The 19,413-nt window shown below is 35.1% G+C and overlaps 2 protein-coding genes across 2 annotated transcripts; both read left to right on the top strand.

Moving 5' to 3' along the window:
• The first annotated feature begins 714 nt into the window (after nt 1-714).
• On the top strand, nt 715-7,339 carry LOC113502693. Its single transcript, XM_026884345.1, has 3 exons — nt 715-916; nt 1,142-6,213; nt 7,247-7,339. The coding sequence occupies exons 2-3, from the start codon at nt 1,357-1,359 to the stop codon at nt 7,337-7,339; spliced, it is 4,950 nt and encodes a 1,649-aa protein (XP_026740146.1). The 5' UTR covers nt 715-916; nt 1,142-1,356.
• A 5,558-nt stretch (nt 7,340-12,897) lies between these two features.
• Nucleotides 12,898-19,127, top strand: LOC113502734. Its single transcript, XM_026884394.1, has 7 exons — nt 12,898-13,077; nt 15,079-15,182; nt 15,737-15,810; nt 16,318-16,463; nt 17,193-17,341; nt 17,805-17,939; nt 18,531-19,127. Exons 1-7 carry the CDS (start codon nt 13,029-13,031, stop codon nt 18,657-18,659), a joined length of 786 nt encoding a protein of 261 aa, XP_026740195.1. The 5' UTR covers nt 12,898-13,028; the 3' UTR covers nt 18,660-19,127.
• The last annotated feature ends 286 nt before the right edge of the window (nt 19,128-19,413 follow it).

Raw genomic sequence — 19,413 nt, 5'->3', positions numbered from 1 at the left:
TTTTAATTCATTCGTCAGGTATCTTGACACCAAAAACTCACCACAATCTTTTTTAATTAAGACATGTGCGTTTGTGAAAATACTATCAAACCCAAATTTATTTTAATTTAAAAAATCTATAACAACCAAAGCAAAATTATTTTTTATGAACGTAGATACTGAAAGGTATTAATGGATATGGGATACTGCATACATTTCCCTCCTGTAACATAAAGAATATGCCTAGGTGAACATTGGAACGTTTAGTCGCTACGTCGCACAAGCCTTCGGTCTCTATTAGCATCGGGGCGTTTCAGAATAAGTCAGTAAGAGTCTGACACTACCCGCTTTTTCCTAGGAGGAGTTGTTCTAGCGATATCTAAAAAGGATAGTCATGTAAAAACCACTTTGGATATTTTTTATGTCTTAAAGTGAAGAGTCGCGTTGGCACAAGCCATCGGCCCCTATTGGCCGATGCAAGACGATGCTCCGTGGGGGAAACATAATACATTGTTACGCCTAGCCACACATAGCGGTTCAGGTTGAGTCAGTAAGAGTCTGACACTACCCTCTTCTTCCTACGAGCTGTTATGCATGAGAACTCCAACGGTACCAACAAAGTACTCATATAAGAACCTCCTTTCATTAATTTCTTTGGATAATCTTTATTTGTTTATGTCTTAAAGTGATGTCCACGTCAGTCAATAGTCAGTGAAGTAATATGATGACATTTTACATTTTTTGACATTCGTTGTAATGTGTTAAGGATTATTTTAAGGGAACAATATTATTAATATTATGTATCCTGATATCGCGTGGATAAATTCACTTAGTATTTAATTATTCATAGGCTACGCATAAATAATCCGTCATTTAGGATTCATCATGAATCACATAGAAACGAAAATACAATTGTATATTTCATAGTGTTTAATATGTAAGTACAAATTAACAAGTTATTTCCTTCATAGTATCCTCATGTACGCTTTGAAAATTTTGGTTTTAGTGGTAGTTAGATTTAAGTCATTTTGGTGGGAACTACATTTTCACTCTTTTATAGTAGTGGGGCAGTTCCTATCCCTTTTGCGAGGGATTGTGTTTTTTTATCAATAAGTTTATTGTCATAAACGAAAAAAATAATTTATTAATTTTATTATTTCAGATTCACATATTTCTTAATGGTCAAATGTGGAGAATTAAAAAGACTACCACAGTTATTGGTATGGTCACCTGAGGGAAGACAATTTATTTGATAGCCAGAAGAATCAAATATAAATTTTATAATATTACCAACTTTAACAAAGCGGATGGTCGGCGAAGCAAAACTACATATTATAAGGACAATCTTGATTACGAGGATATAGCGAAATAAGAAAGATGCCAAAAGAACGAAGGTTTCACACTGAACGAAGCGATATTAAACCAACCAGTAATTTCTATAAATCAAAAGAAAAGAAAAAACAACAGATGATACCGTTAGCAAGAAAATCTACGAGTATTTTAAGTATAAAATCAAAGGAACGCTCCCCAACATCACTACGGCGAAAAGACCTTAAATCGTTGATGTACCTACACAACAACATCACAGAAGACCAGACGCAAGTCGGTTTAAAATCATGTCTCTCATCACAGAGGCAATGTGACAAAATAAAGATGAAAGTTAAATTTTACTTAAAAAAAGACAAAGACGGCAAATTGGGCCACCCTTCCCGGACTAAGTCGGCTCATAGCTTTAATAAGAAGAATACGAAATCCCTTGACTTGAGCTCACCTAAATCTCAACAAAAAACAAAGACAAAATTTAATAAAATGCGTATGGCTGGCGACATTCCCTGCAAGCAAAATGATGTCAAACAAAAAAAGCAGACTGAAAAATCAGAGCACAAATCTTACATAAACTCATCATCTCTAAAGAGAAATTTAGCAAGAACTATGAAAAACCTAATCATTGAAAAATCGAAGCAATTATCGGATACCAGTTTAAGCCATCAACATGAATCTTTTAAATTAAAACACAATAATAGCTATTCGTCGATTACTAAGTACCAAAAGTTTAAAAATCGGTTGAATAAAAGTAATTTAAAATCCCATCTATTTCATCAAGGCACGGGTAAACATGTTGAAAATACTTCTAGTCGCACACTTTTTTATAGCTTCAAGAACCAAATGCTGCCAGTAAAACACGAAACACGATTAGATAGATCACTCGGCATGCCTCCAGCAAAAAAAATACACCGAGTTTCGAGTAATGTCGACCATGGAAATAAAAATGTAAAGATTGCCCGTGAGCTGGCTAAACATGTCACAAAGAAAGAACATAATTTCCCAAAAAACAATTTATCTGCTGTGTTTTATCAAGACATTTGTGTGACTGGAAAAAAATTAAAGTTGTGGAAAAATAACCATACAAAAAGACGTCCTATATCTTTACAAATTGGGCGAAAGCAAACGCCTCCCAGTCGTGGTTCCGACCACAATAAGCCAAGTAAAATTAAAAAAGTTCAAACATTCTGTGGACACAAAGAAAAAACAAGCATAATCTTACGCAAAAACGAGGTTATCAGTTTAGACTCATTACAATTTCCTGACCGTAAGTTTTCAGATTATTCATCAACATTTATAAGGCTAACTAGTGGTGATCCCAAACATAAACACAGTAAAAGTGACTGTTTTATATTTAAGGAAATGCCAAAGAAAGGAAAGAGGTCCATACATTTTAACGAAGCTAATAAATATGCTCAACCTAAACACGAACCTAATGCCAGCCAGAAGGTGTCTCGTTCAATATTACGGCCAACAAAAAAAGAATTATGGGATGATCTTTTAAATTCTTCTAATAGAGCACGACACCAAGAAGGCGATACATTCCAGAAATTTCCTCGCCAGAAGGAACACGCATTGGTAATTAAAGATACATTAGAAAATTTACATTCTATACAAAAGAAAATGAAAAAAATAGAATGGTCAGACAGTTGCGCTGAGAATTCTAAAAATGGAGCGCATAAAACCTCGCGTAGGTCACGCTCTACATTAGCCATACAAAGTAAACTAACGGATAAAATATCAAGAATTTTTAGTAAAATGAGTATAAGGAAGAACAAGTCGATGCCCAAAATAAAACTGCAGACAAAACTATTAAAACAGAATCAGTCTCCAACCATATCCAAAGAATGTCATACGTCCAAGGATTATAATACTGATGACAAGGGATGTAAAATGAAAAAGGAAGACAAAGAATGCGCCTGTAATATACATGATGCAAATAATCCAGGAGAACGACCAGCAAACAGAAGAGATTTCGCGTATAGAAAGAGCGGTCAATGCCAAACTAGCGATACAATCGATAACCGTTACCACTACAATGAGTTTATTACAAACAAGTCTGCTGAGTGGACACAGACAGGACCAATAAATGAGAAAGGAAATATGGGATCATCTGGACATCGAAGAAAGGATTCATGCTCATGCGAAAAGTCTCAAATTTGTTTAAGCCCAAATTACTCCAATTATAAAAACGGGTGGATCATGGATCATGGCGATATTAATTGTGTAGGAAATAGATTTTCTAATAAAGAACTCCGTTTAAACCCAGATAAAATGGATTACAGAATAATTCGGCCTGATGTTCTGGGAAGTGAACACCAGTCTCAAAATAATTCGTCGAAATTTGGTGCAGCACCAACAGAACGGGGAAATGTGTCAAATTTAGCGAAACAATTTTCTGATAGCACTAATTTCCCAGAAAATTATTTCGATTTAGACAAACATGGGGAGGGAGGTTATCCTAAGTTCCATTTGGGGCCAAGCAATTCTTTTAATATGAATGAAAGTCGATATTTAGATAAAACAGTAAAAGGGAATGGGAGTATACAAGTTATAAAAGGCCCAATGGATAGAATACCGAAGAAAGATTCTAGAGAATTACCCTACAGCTCAAAAAACCGTCATAAAAAAGGAGGAAACTATAATCAAGAGGGTAACATAATTCAACTTACTAATTTTGATGATGACGAAAAAAATTACTCTTTAAGGGAGGACTCGTCCCAAGAATTAAGAAAAATCAATTATAAAAGCAGCGAAAGAAGTATAACAGAGCAACAATCTACAAAAAGGTATAGTACCACCGACCAGCAGCATGATGACGTAATTAATGTTAAAACTACTAATGCTCCAATTAATATATCAAAATCAAAAGCCATAAAAAACCCATCGAGTGAATCTAAGTTCTCTAAGAACATGCAACCTTCCAGAGACTTTGCTAAGTCGTCGATAAGTGTATTATCAGCGACAAATTCCGCACAACAAATTAGAAACATAATGGAACAAGAATCAAATATGACTTTAAAGGAAGTATCCCTGGAATTATTGGATTCTTTAACTAGAAATAATGCAGAAGAAAAATCGTTACAAACTCAAGCACCCGGAGTTTCTATAAAGGTTCCACCGATTAAACCAAAATTCAGAAGGGAAAGTCAAATGAAGCATAAGTCAACCATTAAAAAGTTATGGTATAAATTCCTAGAAACTCCAAGACCACCAGAGAAATTACCTCCGACTAAGAATAAAAATCTCAAGTTGTTATACGATGGTAAAACACCCATAGATTCCTTAGACAAAAGAAAAACACAAAATACACGACCGGTAAAAAGAAACAAAAACTCTAGGGATGCTGCATCAGCAATGCAACCAATTCGAAGCAATTATCAACTTAAAATTCAAAACGCAGTAGCACAGCAGAATACTAATATGGCGGAAAGTAAGTCACGGACTTGGTCCACCAAAAATCATATCGAGTCACGATCTGAAAAAGAAAGAAGTAATCACAGAAAACCCAGAATGGAACACACCGGTTTGAGATCCAGTAAATCATACGAAAAGACGGAAAAATCGAATAAGAGAACTGGTACAAATAGACTGCACATTAAAAAAAGGAACAAAAGCAGTCAAGATGAGCCAACAACATTTTTAGAAAAAATTTGGTCCATTTTAGTGACGAAACGCAAACGAGTGGACAGGAATCGACGTAAAGTTAAATATCTTGAAAATTATAATTTAGAAAAGTGTCAATCGACTGAAAGAAAACCGAGCCAATGTAAAAGTATACATGAACTCTGTAAACAAAAACGCAGTTCTACTGTAGCATTAGCAGCAAATGAAACCACTTCCAGATCGAAGACTCAAGATTTTCTGATTCGCAATGAATTTAGAACAGAATTAATACAAGAAAATAATTTTAAGAATTGGGGTCAAAAATTTGGAAATATGATTCATACGGTGTTGCCCTGGAAGGACAAGACTGAAAATAAAACTAAGAAAAGATTACCACAAAGACGAAAAGATTCTGTGGAAGTTAGATCTATACAAACACGCTTAGATAGGCAAACTAGAAGTGAACATAAATCAACAGGCTCGTCTAAAAAGTTCGTACCAGAGAAACTGCATTGTTTATCACCTGATCAAATCATCTCTGAAATTAGAAATGTAAATACGAGCGTTAAACGATTTTGTATAAGTCCAGAAACAAAATTAAAAAATATAGAACCTTTGATAAAGTCTATTAATCCTAATAAAGTACATGTTCAAATTAAAAACAAACGAAAAGAGTTACACTTTATAAACGACGAAAAGCCAAAAGCTGCAGGCGACCATCCGTGTGCGTGTTCTTTGCCTTCAGACAAAAAACTTGCTGGACCAAAAGCTGTCGACAAATTTATTCGTCCTGAATGTCCTAAATCACATGTACATGCAAGTATGAGGGATAAACTTAAGGATAAGGATAGGAGTAGACAGAAGGACACGAGAGCAAGTCTGCCATGCGTCTGTGAACATAGAAAAGCTGTTGTACGTAAATTATCTGATACTTTTTGTAATTTGAGGGCCCTTTTTCCAAATCACAACGATTGTGAATGTCCGGCGCCTGTAGCGCCACGACCACGGCCACCCGGACGGCTACATATAAGTAACCGGCCAACCACCTGTCTTGTCCCTAAGCGCCCAAACCCTGAAACATGTGAATGTATAAGTCAAACAGCGGCAACACCAGGGAAAGTAGAAAAAAAAAATACAGGCAATATATGTGTGTGCAGCTTAAAGAACGTGTGTCAATGTTTTGATCAACCTCTAGAATGTATATGTAAATGTCGCGAAGCATTGATTAAAAGAAAACCAGTGGTAAAAAAGAAGCCGCCAAAACCAAAGAAGAAGAAAGAGCCTAAGAAAAAAAAACCCAAGAAAGTGAAGAAACCTAAGAAAAAAAAACAAAAGAAGAAAGCAAAAAAATCAAAAAAATCAAAAAAGCCAAGAAAGAAAAGGAAGAAAAAGAAGCTAAATGTTGTAATGGCAAGAAAAAAGAAAAAAGAGGGCATATTTCTACAAATTCAAAACGCAAAAAAACGCTTATCGAAGTTTAGCCGAAAACTTAACTGTGACAGACTTTTTATTCGCACGTTGCGTAAACCACCATGTATAATGGTATACAGAATGTGTCCTTATGCTTACCCTCATCTTTTAAATTTTATGGTGACTGTTAAGCATATGATTCGCGTAAGTTTATTTACAATTGCTTTTATATCTTGGATTCCATGGATAATGTTTTTGTACACTCTTAAATTACTCATTTGTAATTGTTAATAAAAATATACATACTTGCAAACTCATACTCTATTTATGCGATTAAAAAACAAGTACTACTATAATACTTAAAATACCGATACCGATACCACGATTTAATAACGCGTCTTTATCGGGATTGCCGAGGTTCCGTTCAATTCGCGACCCCGCGCCGCGCCAACTCATGACTGAGGATTCCGATTGGGTCTGAAACTAGTCGGGCTTCATTGTGTAGCTCAGTTCCTTACAGGCCTTGGTAACTGTAAAAGCAAATTATTTTCATTTAAACTTGTCGTTTCACCATTATGTCAGTGTTGAACAGCAAACAGTGAATATGAACAAACTGCACATCATATTCTGTGGGTGTGTCGTCTATGGCAGGACGAAGGTGTCCTAAAGTATAGGACCCATTAAATTGTAAATTTATATCCGTGGTGCCTGATAACTGAAAATAACTCAGTCGTCAATCTCTTTTCTTTGCTACAACTAGCCATTTCTTCTCCTGCTTGCAAAATGGAGGGAAGTGGAACATTTTTTCTAACTCCTCCTTTTTACTATTTCTGATTAATTTCGTTGTGGGTTCCAAGGCAGTTAAATGTTTCCCCCTGTAACACACCGAACTTAAGTGTCTCGATGGTTTTCGTTGGTTTCATTGTAGATCCTGGCGGTCCTAGATCCTGGTGGCGGGCTAAGTCCCAATATAATTGGGAAAGGCCTATGTCCAGCGACGGACCTCGATACGCTGAATTGATTCGTTTCGATTGATATAGTCGATGCAAGTAAAGTTACTAACTTAGTTAAGTTCCAAATTTTTTATAAATCTCCTGGTTGGAGACAAGTTTTCACATGCACCAGTTTTCCTGGATTGATCTCTGACAAAGTTGAGTGATAAAAATTATTGATAGCGCCTCAAATGTTTGGGGGAGAGAAGTGTACACAATCGGCTTATGAACCACTTCTAAATCGTAACATATAGGTAAATAACGATACCCTAGATCTTGTCACGTCAGTCAAAGAAATATGCTTTTAAAATGTCTCTACGGAATCTCATTTCATTGCTTACGTATAAAAACTGTAAAAAACACGATATGTTTTTAGGCTTTTTGTCTGCGTAAACTACGAAAGGGTTTAATTTAAAGTTTAAAAAGAGGGCGAGGCCATCTGAATACAGTTTATCAAGCTGTTAGTATGACGACTAGTAAGTAGTACTAAGGAAGAGAATGGATAAGCAGGCGCTCCTTGAAAAACACTGATACTTCCCAGTTGGATATTCCAGACTGGAATCTGACCCCAACATAGTGGTAAAGGCTATGATGATGATGTTCACGCTAAATTTTACCGAGGTTAAGATATTTACTTTCAAATATATTTTACAGTAAAGTATTCATTACTTTCAAATATATAGTATTTTTTATTTTAAAAGGATTTAAAATTATGAAATGTATGTGCGTGTGAACTGAGGGACCACACTGGGAATTCGCCAAATAATAATCCTAGGATTTAGTAGTAGATTTAAAACAATTGTAGAACGAACCTGGGAATTTGTAAACAAATATGTTAAAAACTACGACCCATAAAGTATGGTCCCTCAGTTCTCACAGACGATCAGTCAGATCTCAAAAAGTGTCTTGAAAAATAAGGATTTGTGTATTCAGACTTTTTGTAAAGAATTTGTAAAGATATTTTCGAAATAGTAGACCACAAGGGATTCAAGATAAAAAAAAAAACGACCCAACTGTGGTCCCGCAGTCCACATTAGAACGAAAAGTATTTTGGTAAATATAACTTAATACAATTAATAAAACCGTTCTTTTTCTACCAATTTGTAGAAAAGAAACAAAGCACTTTGAAGATGACGATGATTAAAACTGGTCCCTCAATCCTCACCTTCCCCGACGTATGGGCGTGTGCTAGCTGCTAGACGAGGGGATTATCAGAATGTCTAGTGTACCTAACTTTAAGTTGTAAGTTTCTACTAAATAATAAGTATCTAAAACTGTGCATTTCTTATCTCTTAGCTGAGATCTGAATGGTAATGGGGCTAGCAAATATAGCACACAGTAACATCACTTAAATAAAGAAACAATAAATAAATGCGGACAACATCACATACATTGTTCTGAACCTAAAGTAAGTTGCTATTTTAAAGCGTTTGTGTTATGGAATTCAGCTAAAACGAAGGTACCACAAACACCCAGATCCGAGACAATTAGAAATGTGGATTTTTACATTGACCCGACCTGGGATCGAACCCGGGACCTCAGAGCTAGCAACACCTTGAAACCGGTACGTACGCCACTCGACCACGGAGGGCTAGTCAAACACAATGAACAAAACAAACTCTCCAGAATTGTAATGCTTTAAATACATACGTATTATTATGCAGCGAGTGTGTTAGTCCTTGATATTTCTTTTTACCTCGAAATTAAGTAGGCATGTTTGTTCGTTTTGTTTTCGATCGGCTAAACCTCTGTACAGAGTTTGGACCCCGTTGAAGTGTATATGTGGTAAAAGATTTTATCTCTACTATTGAGGTACACTTACAAGTTCGTAACTAGCGAATAAAACATTGAAATTAAATTGATCTTGTAATTCTTAAGTTTTTCATTAAAGACCCAACAAACGCTAACGCGTACACACCATACAACACAGTAATCCACGACACAGTTCACAACATGCGATACAAGGTGTCCAAACTAACACAGCCAAGCAAAACAAGGACATTTGACAAAAGTTTAGTACGAACATTCTCGCACTTAAAAATTGAGGGTAAAAGGCGGGGCAAATATGATATACCCATAAGCATGGTCTTTTCCTCATTGTAACCAGCAGCATGTGGCGACACCCGTATATAGCTTCATTTTGTCTGTTTTCAATTCTCTTTCTCCTTTTTTTTTCGGCTGATGCTATAAAAGACCTCTCTTCTGGAGTTTTACCTTTGTACGAAAATGCATGATATAAATCACTATTCCTCACTTCATCAGCTAGGACAGTCATTGTCCGAGAACCCTTTATTGTTCTGTCCATGCGGAATTTTTGGTGCAACCACTTGTCTGACGCCCATAGATTGAACCGAGTCCAGGTTCCTTTAGGGTCTCTCACGCGTTGCCTCATATACTTGTAACTCTTTTTTGGTTTAAAAATTCCCTTGAACAGTAAGGTAAGAAGGCCTTTTGTCATATTAAATGCTAGCCTTACAACTCCCAAAATAAAGTCAACTAGGCAATTAGTTTCGGATGTTTCATCTTGTTTAGCCAACTCTTTCATTTCCTTTTGCTCCTGTCTATACTGTTTTATTCGTTTCTGAGCTTCGATATGATCTTTCTTTTCCTGAATCTTCCGAAGTTTTTGGTCTGCGATTTCGGATTCCTTGTCTTTTTCTATTTCGTGTTTGTGTTTTTTAATAGATTCGTGCTCACTCTGTTTCTTTTTTCTTTTCCTTTTGTCCATTATATCTGCACATTCACAAATATTAGAGCATGCGCAAATGTTGTTATCGTTATATTTTTTTTCAATTTCTGCCTGCTGGATTTCTGGGTTTGTAACTTGTGCAAAATTGCCGGATGGTAGAGAATATTGTGTTTGGCGCTTTTGCTTCCTTAGTGGTTGGTCAGCGGTTAGTTGATGGCGTGTTGGTATTGATACATTGTCTCTTCGATGATAATTTGCGTTATTAACCGTATATTTTTGTCTATTAAATAAACCACTGATTGAACCCATAATTATCGATTTACATCTAGCTCCTAAACTAGCTTGAACTTTAGCGTTGCAAACGTTACAGGTGCAGCTCTCTGAATGGGTTTTACCCAAATTTAATTTTAAACCTTCTCTTTTATGCATTCCATAAGAATTTGGGATGTTTTGTATGCTGTAAGGGTTGGGAGCACTCCTCCGCGGATTTTTTTTCGGTCGCGATGACATTGAAAATATTGATTTTATTTTTGCCATTTGAATAGGATTGAAGGACCTTCGCGTCATTCTATTGCGTTTCTTTTTCCCAATTAAACTGTGTATTTTAGATAGTAAATAACACACAAGTTCACTGTTTCGTGTTTCGGGATATTGAGCGCCTTCTATTGCACATGTTGCTTCAGAACATTCACTTATATCTCCGGGTTTGCGTTTCCTTTCGACACATTTGCACTTAAAATAAGTCTGATTTCCAGCTTTTGCTGCTCCGCACATACCATCTGGGCAAATAGTGTTTGCCATTTCTTTAGATTCTGTTTCAATGTCCTTAATTTTTTGGTGAATTTCATTTGAGTTAAGAACATGCATTCGTTTGGAATCTAGTTTTACTTCAAATGTAGGGTTCCCTAATTCACTTCGCCACTCATGCAGCGGTCTAAAATTCGATGGATATGGTGAATCGGGATTACATGTATTATCTGTACACTCAGCGGTTTTCTGACATTTGCAATTAAAGCTTGTTTTTTTATTTTTAAAAGTTTTGTGACAAATTCCACCTTCACATAAATCCTTATCAATCATTTGACCCCGACGCTTCATGTGTGAAGAACAACGGCACGATGGGTTTCCTTTGCAAATCTTACTCAAGTCGATCACTTTGCCTTTTATTTCATTTGGATTTAAAACACTCATATTAACAGAGTCTACCTTTATTTCCATGAAAGGTTCCCCTGTTTGATCACATTTGTTGTAGTTGTCGTCAAAGGGTTCGGATCCTGACCTAAATTTACCTTTTAGTATCTCTTTAAAACATGGTTTTCGACAAGTTGGTTCACAAGATTTCGGAGCTTTAGAAGGACCAGCTTGACCTGAACTTTTGAAACATGGTCTTCGACAACTTGGTTCACAAAGTCTAGTTTGTGCACCAGATTCAGGGGATTTTTTTTTGTCATTCTCTTTACAAGTTTGATCTGTGCACTCTCGTATAGTCTTCCTTAAGCATCGGCAGAAAAAGCTTTCTGTTCTGTTTGCCGCTGCAGACTTACAAATGCCCTCATCACAAACAGCATCGTTAAGCGGTGTTGGTTCTTCATTTTTAAGGTTAATTTTTATATTAGATAACACATTTTTAGAATATTTACTATAGATTCCTGCCATTTTATTTTTCATGTTTCCTATTTTAGGAGATGCTGTTACTTTCATATTGTCGATTAAAGTTGGTTGGGGTTGTTTTAAGGGACTCTTAGCCTTTCGAGATTTTTTAACTTCTTTAGGTTTTTGTAACTCTATATTTTTTGGTTTCATGACAAGTTTAATGTCTGTTTTAGGACTATCTAAGTTTCTGTAAATTTCCTTTTTGTGCTGTTTTTGCTTCCGTTTCTTTCCAATTTTCTTATTCTTTATTAAAACTGTTTCCGTTTGTGCTTTCTCATCATTGAAGAGAATTTTTCCAACACATGCACATTTCGGATAGGGATAAGTTTTATTTCTTCTAAGCTTGCTTTTCAAACTCCAATTATCATCATAAGGTACTTCATTTCTTATAGGTGAATCATATAAATCTCCTTTATAAACATATTTCGTCAATTGTGGTTCGACAATAGTAACTTTTTTTCGTTTCTTTTTTTTAAATAGCTTGCGTTGATCCGGTAAATTTGAATCGCCTTGCATATTAACAATTGATTTAAAATTTCGTTTCTTAACAGCTACCCTGCCTTCAGGATGGGTGAGATCCTCTATTCCAAACGGTAGTGTTATTGCCGGCAAACCAGTCTTATGTGGACACTCTGAATTTTTGCAAAGAACCACTTTATGCAACTTTTTTAACTCCTTTATTTCCGCATTTTGCATTCCTGATTCATCAACACAGAACTTAAAAGACTTTTGTTTTCCACGCCCCATATTTCACGAACTACAATAATTTAATTTATCCCACCCAAGCCAGCAGAAATAATTTATAACCGTAAATCTACATACTTATTCCAATGCACTAAAATTTCGTTTCAAATCGAAAGAGTTGTTTTTACATTGCGTTGAAAATAAGATTTTTTGCTTAACTTAAATCGTCATGATCCATGACGCTTAGTAAGATATTTGATTAGTGACAGATGTTATTTGAATTACTACAGATAATTAATAAGTCAAGTATTGCGTTTAATAAGAAGTGATTGGTTGAAAACGTTTGTGATTTACAGATAATGCTCTATGCAAAATAAGTCTAAATAGATCAGCCTGAAAACCACGAAAACATTTTACTATAGGAACCATGACAAACTTTGCAACACATTGCGTTATCAGTTAAAAGAAAAATATTTTGACTGAAACGCAGATTCAGAAGCTCAGAATATTGAAAGCTGAGTGTGTTTCAAATGAGGCAATACATGTAAACAGTGATTTTGTAACGTATTACCGTTTATAGGCAATGAAGTTACAAGGATAAAGACTCGTCACGGGGATAATACACTGTCCTATATTCCAAACAGGAATTTGTGTTTTGTGACCATTAGCGAGTGTGTTATAGTGCTGTAAACATGTACCGATCAATTTTAATTGTTGTGCTTCTATCTTTTCTTTCCTGTGGTGAGTAAATTTTACTGTGATTATTTTTATTCAGTCAACAACAAATACTAATAGGTACAAATTAAAGATCATAAATAAAGAAATCATAAATGTTTTTTTAAGAAATAAAGCTCAAATTCAGTACTCGAAGTGATAGTCAGCAATACACAGATAGTTATCATCTAGTTCAGACACAGATGTTCTGTATTGCATCTTAGCTATCTATGTATAATGGATAAAATGAAAAGATATCAGTAAAGAACTCCGATAGACGAGGTTTTTTGTACTCATCGAGATTTGGTTGTATTGTTATCAGAAATAGGTATAATATGTTAGATGATATTTAGAAGTTTAACGCCTCTCAATCATTCTAAATGCTATCCTAAGAAAAATAGTTTTATGAGATGTTTTCCATCATTCTAAAATATCACTGTAGTTCAATTACCGGGCTTAAGAGTCAATGCTCGTTATTTTTTGTTTTTTGTACTCAAGCTTGTATCATAAGTAGAAAAGCCCAGAAGGAAGGGAAAGAAACTTAGAAAGCTGTGGAGGTTTAAAGAATTGTATTTTGTTCTTTTTCAAAATGCCATTTAGTATCCTAATTTGAATACTTGCTTATTTCTATTTAAATTTTGGACACTGGCAGGTTTGAAGCACTCCACATCTCGACATTTTTTTTTCATAAAAAAACAGGACAGAACAAATTAAATCCATTTTTTATTAACTTATGTAATTATATAACAACTAGCTGTTGCCCGCGACTTCGTCCCCGTGGGTAGAAGATATAAGTTAAGTTTTATACCTGCCCTGTTTTTTTCACATTTTCCATTGTATCTTCGCTCATATTAGTCGCAGCGTGATGGTTTATAGCCTAAAGCCTTCCTCGATGAATGGTCTATTCAACACAAAAATAGTTTTTTAGACCAGTAGTTCCTGAGATTAGCTCGTTCAAACAAACAAACTCTTCAACTTTATATATTAGTATAGATTAGAATTCCAATGACGCACAATGAATATGTATGGTTTTCCTTAAATTGTGTGATGTAAACAAATATTTAGAAAACATTTTGCCATGGGTTTACCAGATTATTGGCATGTCTCATTTAAATGTATGGCATCAACTTCCTGCTAATGTAATTACTAAATTCTTTCCCTATGCATGTAATCGAATTCAAGGGTCGTATGTACTTAGTCCAGTGTTACTTAGGTATATTTTATACTAGCTGTTGCCATCGGTTTGAAAATGGTACCAAGCGAACAAAAAATTGGGATAAAATCTGTCCAGGTCATAAACTATCTGTGTACCAAATTTCGTCCTAATCCGTCCAGTGGTTTTTGCCTGAAAGAGTAACAAACATCCATCCAAACTTTCACATATATAATACGAGTATTAGTAGATAGGATTACTCAATCGAAACGGGCCATTTTCCTACCGACAGGATACATACAAAATCGTATTTACTTTTACGGTTTTATTTTTGCAAAATATAAGATAATCTCGATGCAATAGAAATATCATCTATAGTTTATATCATATATCATCATCTATGAAAAGGACAATGGGGAAAATTGTATGGAGCTTGTCCCATCGGCGGCCACATCTGTACTATTGATTGCATTTACCTTTCAAATGACACTGGTTTTATAATTGTCCGCTAATGGGCCAGGATGCCCATTGTCCTTTGTCTAGCTATCACGGTATTCACGGTTCACGAGATAAAGCCTGTTGGCAGACGGACCGACATACATACAGACGGATGGACAGCAAAACTGTAACAGGAGCTAATTGTACCATTTGGGTACGGGAAAGAGATTTCTTTAGTAACTGTCGTGAGAATTATTGATCATTAAATGATGCAACTTTTCGACCCACTGCGTCAGGTCATGATGAAGGACTCCGGTTAAGATCGGAACTAGTCGGGCAACGCGCATAAATACGCGTTAGTAAACCGTTTTATCATTGAATGATTAAAAAGGTAACCATTAAATGAAAACTTCGTATGTATTTGTTTCTGCTTACAGTGTTTGCAACCACACCAATTCCAACCCCACCAACTGCTACTTCAAACTCCACCAGCTACAATGAAACTAGTGGGCATTGCAGGGAAACAAACCCGGACGTTAATGTAAGGATTTTGAAATGAATAGGTGTTTACTCGAATAAATATAATGATAAACATCAGTGTAGTCCGTCTGACAGATTTCTAAAAAATATTTAACACGTATTTTTAAAATTGTCTTTGTCACACCGCTAAACAGTAAGGAAGATTAAAAACACTTAAGATGCTGAAAAGTATATTAGTGGGGACTAAACACATTACTTTTTTCTACTAAAAAGCGTGCTGGTAAGTGACGTCACATGAGATTTAAATCACTGTATATCCTTTAGTTTTTGTTTACGATATAAAAGAGAAATACGTATCCAATATTTTTTGGAAATTTGTGCGACAGACCAAACAGTTTCTTTGTAAATACCCTATTGGGGATTACCTTACTATGGGAATGCTCGCTCATTCTCATGCTCTCAAAACGGAGACATTCGTCTCCGTGTTATCAAATGCGTTTCTATGCTCTGATAGTGTTTTGTGTGCGTGTTTGATAAGGAGATTCTACATTCTACTTTCCACTTTTTTTTTGTATCTTTATTAAGTGTCTAAAATAGTTCTTTTTTACTTTCCAGCGCACCAGAAGTCTTGCACAGAATTGTTTTAAAAGCATTGTCTACGATTATCTTAGATTGATTAACCCAATTCAGTAAGTAATTTACTTACAAAACTATGTTACGTTGAAATACACACATATTTTTTTTTTTTTACTGCCGTGCATTTCTCTTAGTGTCTCATATAATATCATAATATTATATTTCTTAAGCGCAGAGTTAACGACAAATATTACCCTGATTTTTGGGAAATTTCAATAAACTTTCAGAACTCAATTTTAACTTAGCTGTTATGAGATATTAGTGTTAAATGCTACCATAGGCAACCTGCACGATATTACTAAAAAATAATTTTATGATCTGGGTAAATTCTTGATTTTGACTTTCTTAGCTTTATCTAAAATACCATAGCATCTGGTTGAGTTCAAGTGTTTTACTTTCTTAATGGCAAAAAAGGCCATTTTGTTATCACGTAAAGGTCATATATATAGGTACAGTTGAAGGGGGTGTATTCAGTCGGACAATAATGACTACCCAAAAAAAACAACGAAACAAATTGCAGGTAAATTATTCCGTACCAAACATTTTTATTCCATTTTCAGAATCTGCAGTGATGTGAATGACATGGAAATAAATCTAAAAAAACATATAGAGACCGTGAAAAGTAAATGCCACCATGCGCTAAGGACTAATCCAACTATCATTTTGGAACTTCTTAGATTAAGCTTCAAGGACGACAAATTTGAAGGTATTGCCAAGTGTTATAACTTAAAGTGTTTTTTTTAAAGCGTCCTCGCATTTTTAAATGGCTCCTTTAGAAATTATAAATAAATGCGGACAACATCACATACATTGTTCTGAACCCAAAGTAAGTTGCTGAAGCACTTGTGTTATGGAATTCAGATATAACGAAGGTACCACAAACACCCAGACCCGAGACAATGTACAAATGTTAATTTTTACTTTGACCCGACCGGGGATCGAACCCGGGACCTCAGAGCTAGCGACACCTTGAAACCGGTGCGTACGCCATTCGACCACGGAGGTCGTCAAATTAAAATAATTATTATTTGATAATTCTTCTTCTAAATTTATCATAGTAGTAGTTTTATTTCGGTCGATGTCCGGTCTGATCTGTTTATTTGCGATGTGTGTAGATTTTAAATTGTAAATGGTTCATATTTTTCCTACATCATGATACTAAATTACATATATATACAATGACAGGTAATACTAAACCTCCAGCGTACTTAGACAAAGAGAAACTACGTTATATGGACTCTTTTTGCACCTGGAAAATTTCACTTAGCAAAGACATAATAACTACTAAACTCATAACAAATATAATAACGTTTTACTCACTCGTATATATCGAGTCCGGCCTAGCTTCAGATCCATGAAGTAAACCAATATCGAATAGTTTTAAACTCCCCTCATAAAAGTCATACTATAGTCATATAAATGCTTCTTTTTACAGAGGTCTACAGCGATGTCAAATGCATTGACGATCGGAAACCTGCCATAACAAAGTGCATAAAAGATACAGTTGGGTCCAAAGTGATTGCGTCTTTAAATAAAACCCAAAAGCACTCTTCTTGGATTGATAAATCTCAATTACTTCCCTCGGTAAGTAGCAGCTATTGTACCTTACTTGGTTAACTATTAACTGATGCAACGGTAGATATACGCATGCGTATTTATCAGGATTACCCCACTAGTTTCGGACCCAACCGGAGTCCTTAATCATGAGCTGACGTGGCGAGCTCTCGAAATCTATTCGCAAGCCATTGCATCATTTAATAATGATTCAATCTTACGATACGAGTAATTCTAGATTTTTCCTTTAATTTGCCAGCTGACATGGTCCTTACCTACTTCGTCGAACGTTATCGGTAGTTCAGAAGTCTATCGCGGACAAACAAAATGCACTTAATTTATAAATACATTAAAAAATACGATCAGTAATTACCTTGCCGGTGATATTATATATATTAATTTTGATGCTCGCCTTTTCTAAATGAACCATGGACCTATACTTCACTGTTATTTTCGCAGACACTAATCTAAGTTCTCGTACTTTCAATTTCAGAATTGGAGCTGTGATAAAGCCGATGAAATAAAAACATGCGTTGCTAGGACCCTGAATGAATGCAAACCTACAACTCGACAGTTCGTGGAATCATTATTTAACATCTCAAAGAGCTCGTGTCCCAAATTAAATGGAGTAAGTAAATCGATCCCCGCGTAGGACAAACATTAGCGTGATCCACCAATGTTTGTTCTGAATCTGGGTGTGTTTCTGCATGTGACTTGAATATTTATGAAACCCCCGCGATGCAAGGATTGCTTTCAGGCGGTAGGAAGCCTTTTTTACAAAAAGAAAAACAGTTCATGCAATCTTCACTTAAGAAGTATTTTTAATGTGTAGATAGGTAATCGGTATTTGCGATTTGATCCTATTTAAATTCGGGCAAAATAATAGTCATTAAGAGCAGATCAGCAATAAACTGCGTTTGCAGTCTGAGGCACGGTGCCGTCTAATTGCTGGACCCCAATTCCGCTAAGTACAATGGCCGATGAATGAATAGCTATTTGATTAAAACGCTATTGATAACATCCAAAGCATTTTGGCCTTAAAAAATAAGAACCAGTAAACAACTGACTGGTTTTTATTTTTCAAGTCAGGCAAGAATTCTAAACTTTAAAATCAGATTATGAATGACCAGCCCGACTTTTTACGTAGTGCTATCATATTTTTATATGTTAGTGTATAATGTCTTTTTTTGCGTTTACTAAACCAGTTTTTTAATTTCAGTCAGCAAGTGCAACAACAAACTCTGATAATCAGAAGCCAATCAGTGCAATTATAGGAAGTACAACAGGCGTGCTTATTGCTGTACTCGTAGCTGTGGTAATCATTGTTAAAATAAAGCGGTCAAAATAAGAAACATTAAAAAGATTTTAAATCTGATTATAATTTATTATAAAATCATTTGTTAAAAAAAAAGACGTATGGGGATGCTAGTCGAGACGGTTTGGCACCTTTTTTTATTAATCTTATAGTTTTTACAAATATAATATATAAAATAATCTATTTCATTCTATTCTATTTATTAATATTCGATGACCGGCCGAATTGGCTGACTATCTCCATAGTTCAACCTAACTACTTAATTAGTAATATTATTTATTAGGGCTATTAAAAATACATATAATAAATGCAAGAAGAATTCGGTGCGATTCTATAACATAGTACTCTAGTTGTTATTGCAATGGTATAATAGCATGATATATATGATAATTATATATAGATCATAATACTTACGGTCGACTGAGTATAACTGAGTGTTTTATTTCTCTCTGTAACGACCATCCTCAAGGTTATTTTATTAAATAAATGTTCTACAAAGAATTGCTTTATTTTTTAAAAAGAACAACAACTGATACCGAAAATCAACGCAGGTGCTTAAGTACAGTTACGGTTACTGCAGCTGCTGTGTGATATAAGTTTTTAATATTTATGATTCTGCGAACAATTGACTGTTCGTTGCAAAACGTAAGGCATTAAAAAACAAAAATACCGAATTCATTGCCTTTTTTAGTAGATAAATATTTTTGTATTGGTCACACAGTACTGCATTCGACGTCACTGTCACTCACCGACTGATGTGAAGTTCGTTCGGAATACTCAGGAATTA

The sequence above is a fragment of the Trichoplusia ni genome, chromosome 17, assembly GCF_003590095.1.
Source record: "Trichoplusia ni isolate ovarian cell line Hi5 chromosome 17, tn1, whole genome shotgun sequence".
In the NCBI taxonomy this organism is placed as follows: Eukaryota; Metazoa; Arthropoda; class Insecta; order Lepidoptera; family Noctuidae; genus Trichoplusia; species Trichoplusia ni.
This window is presented reverse-complemented; position numbering and strand designations above follow the sequence as displayed.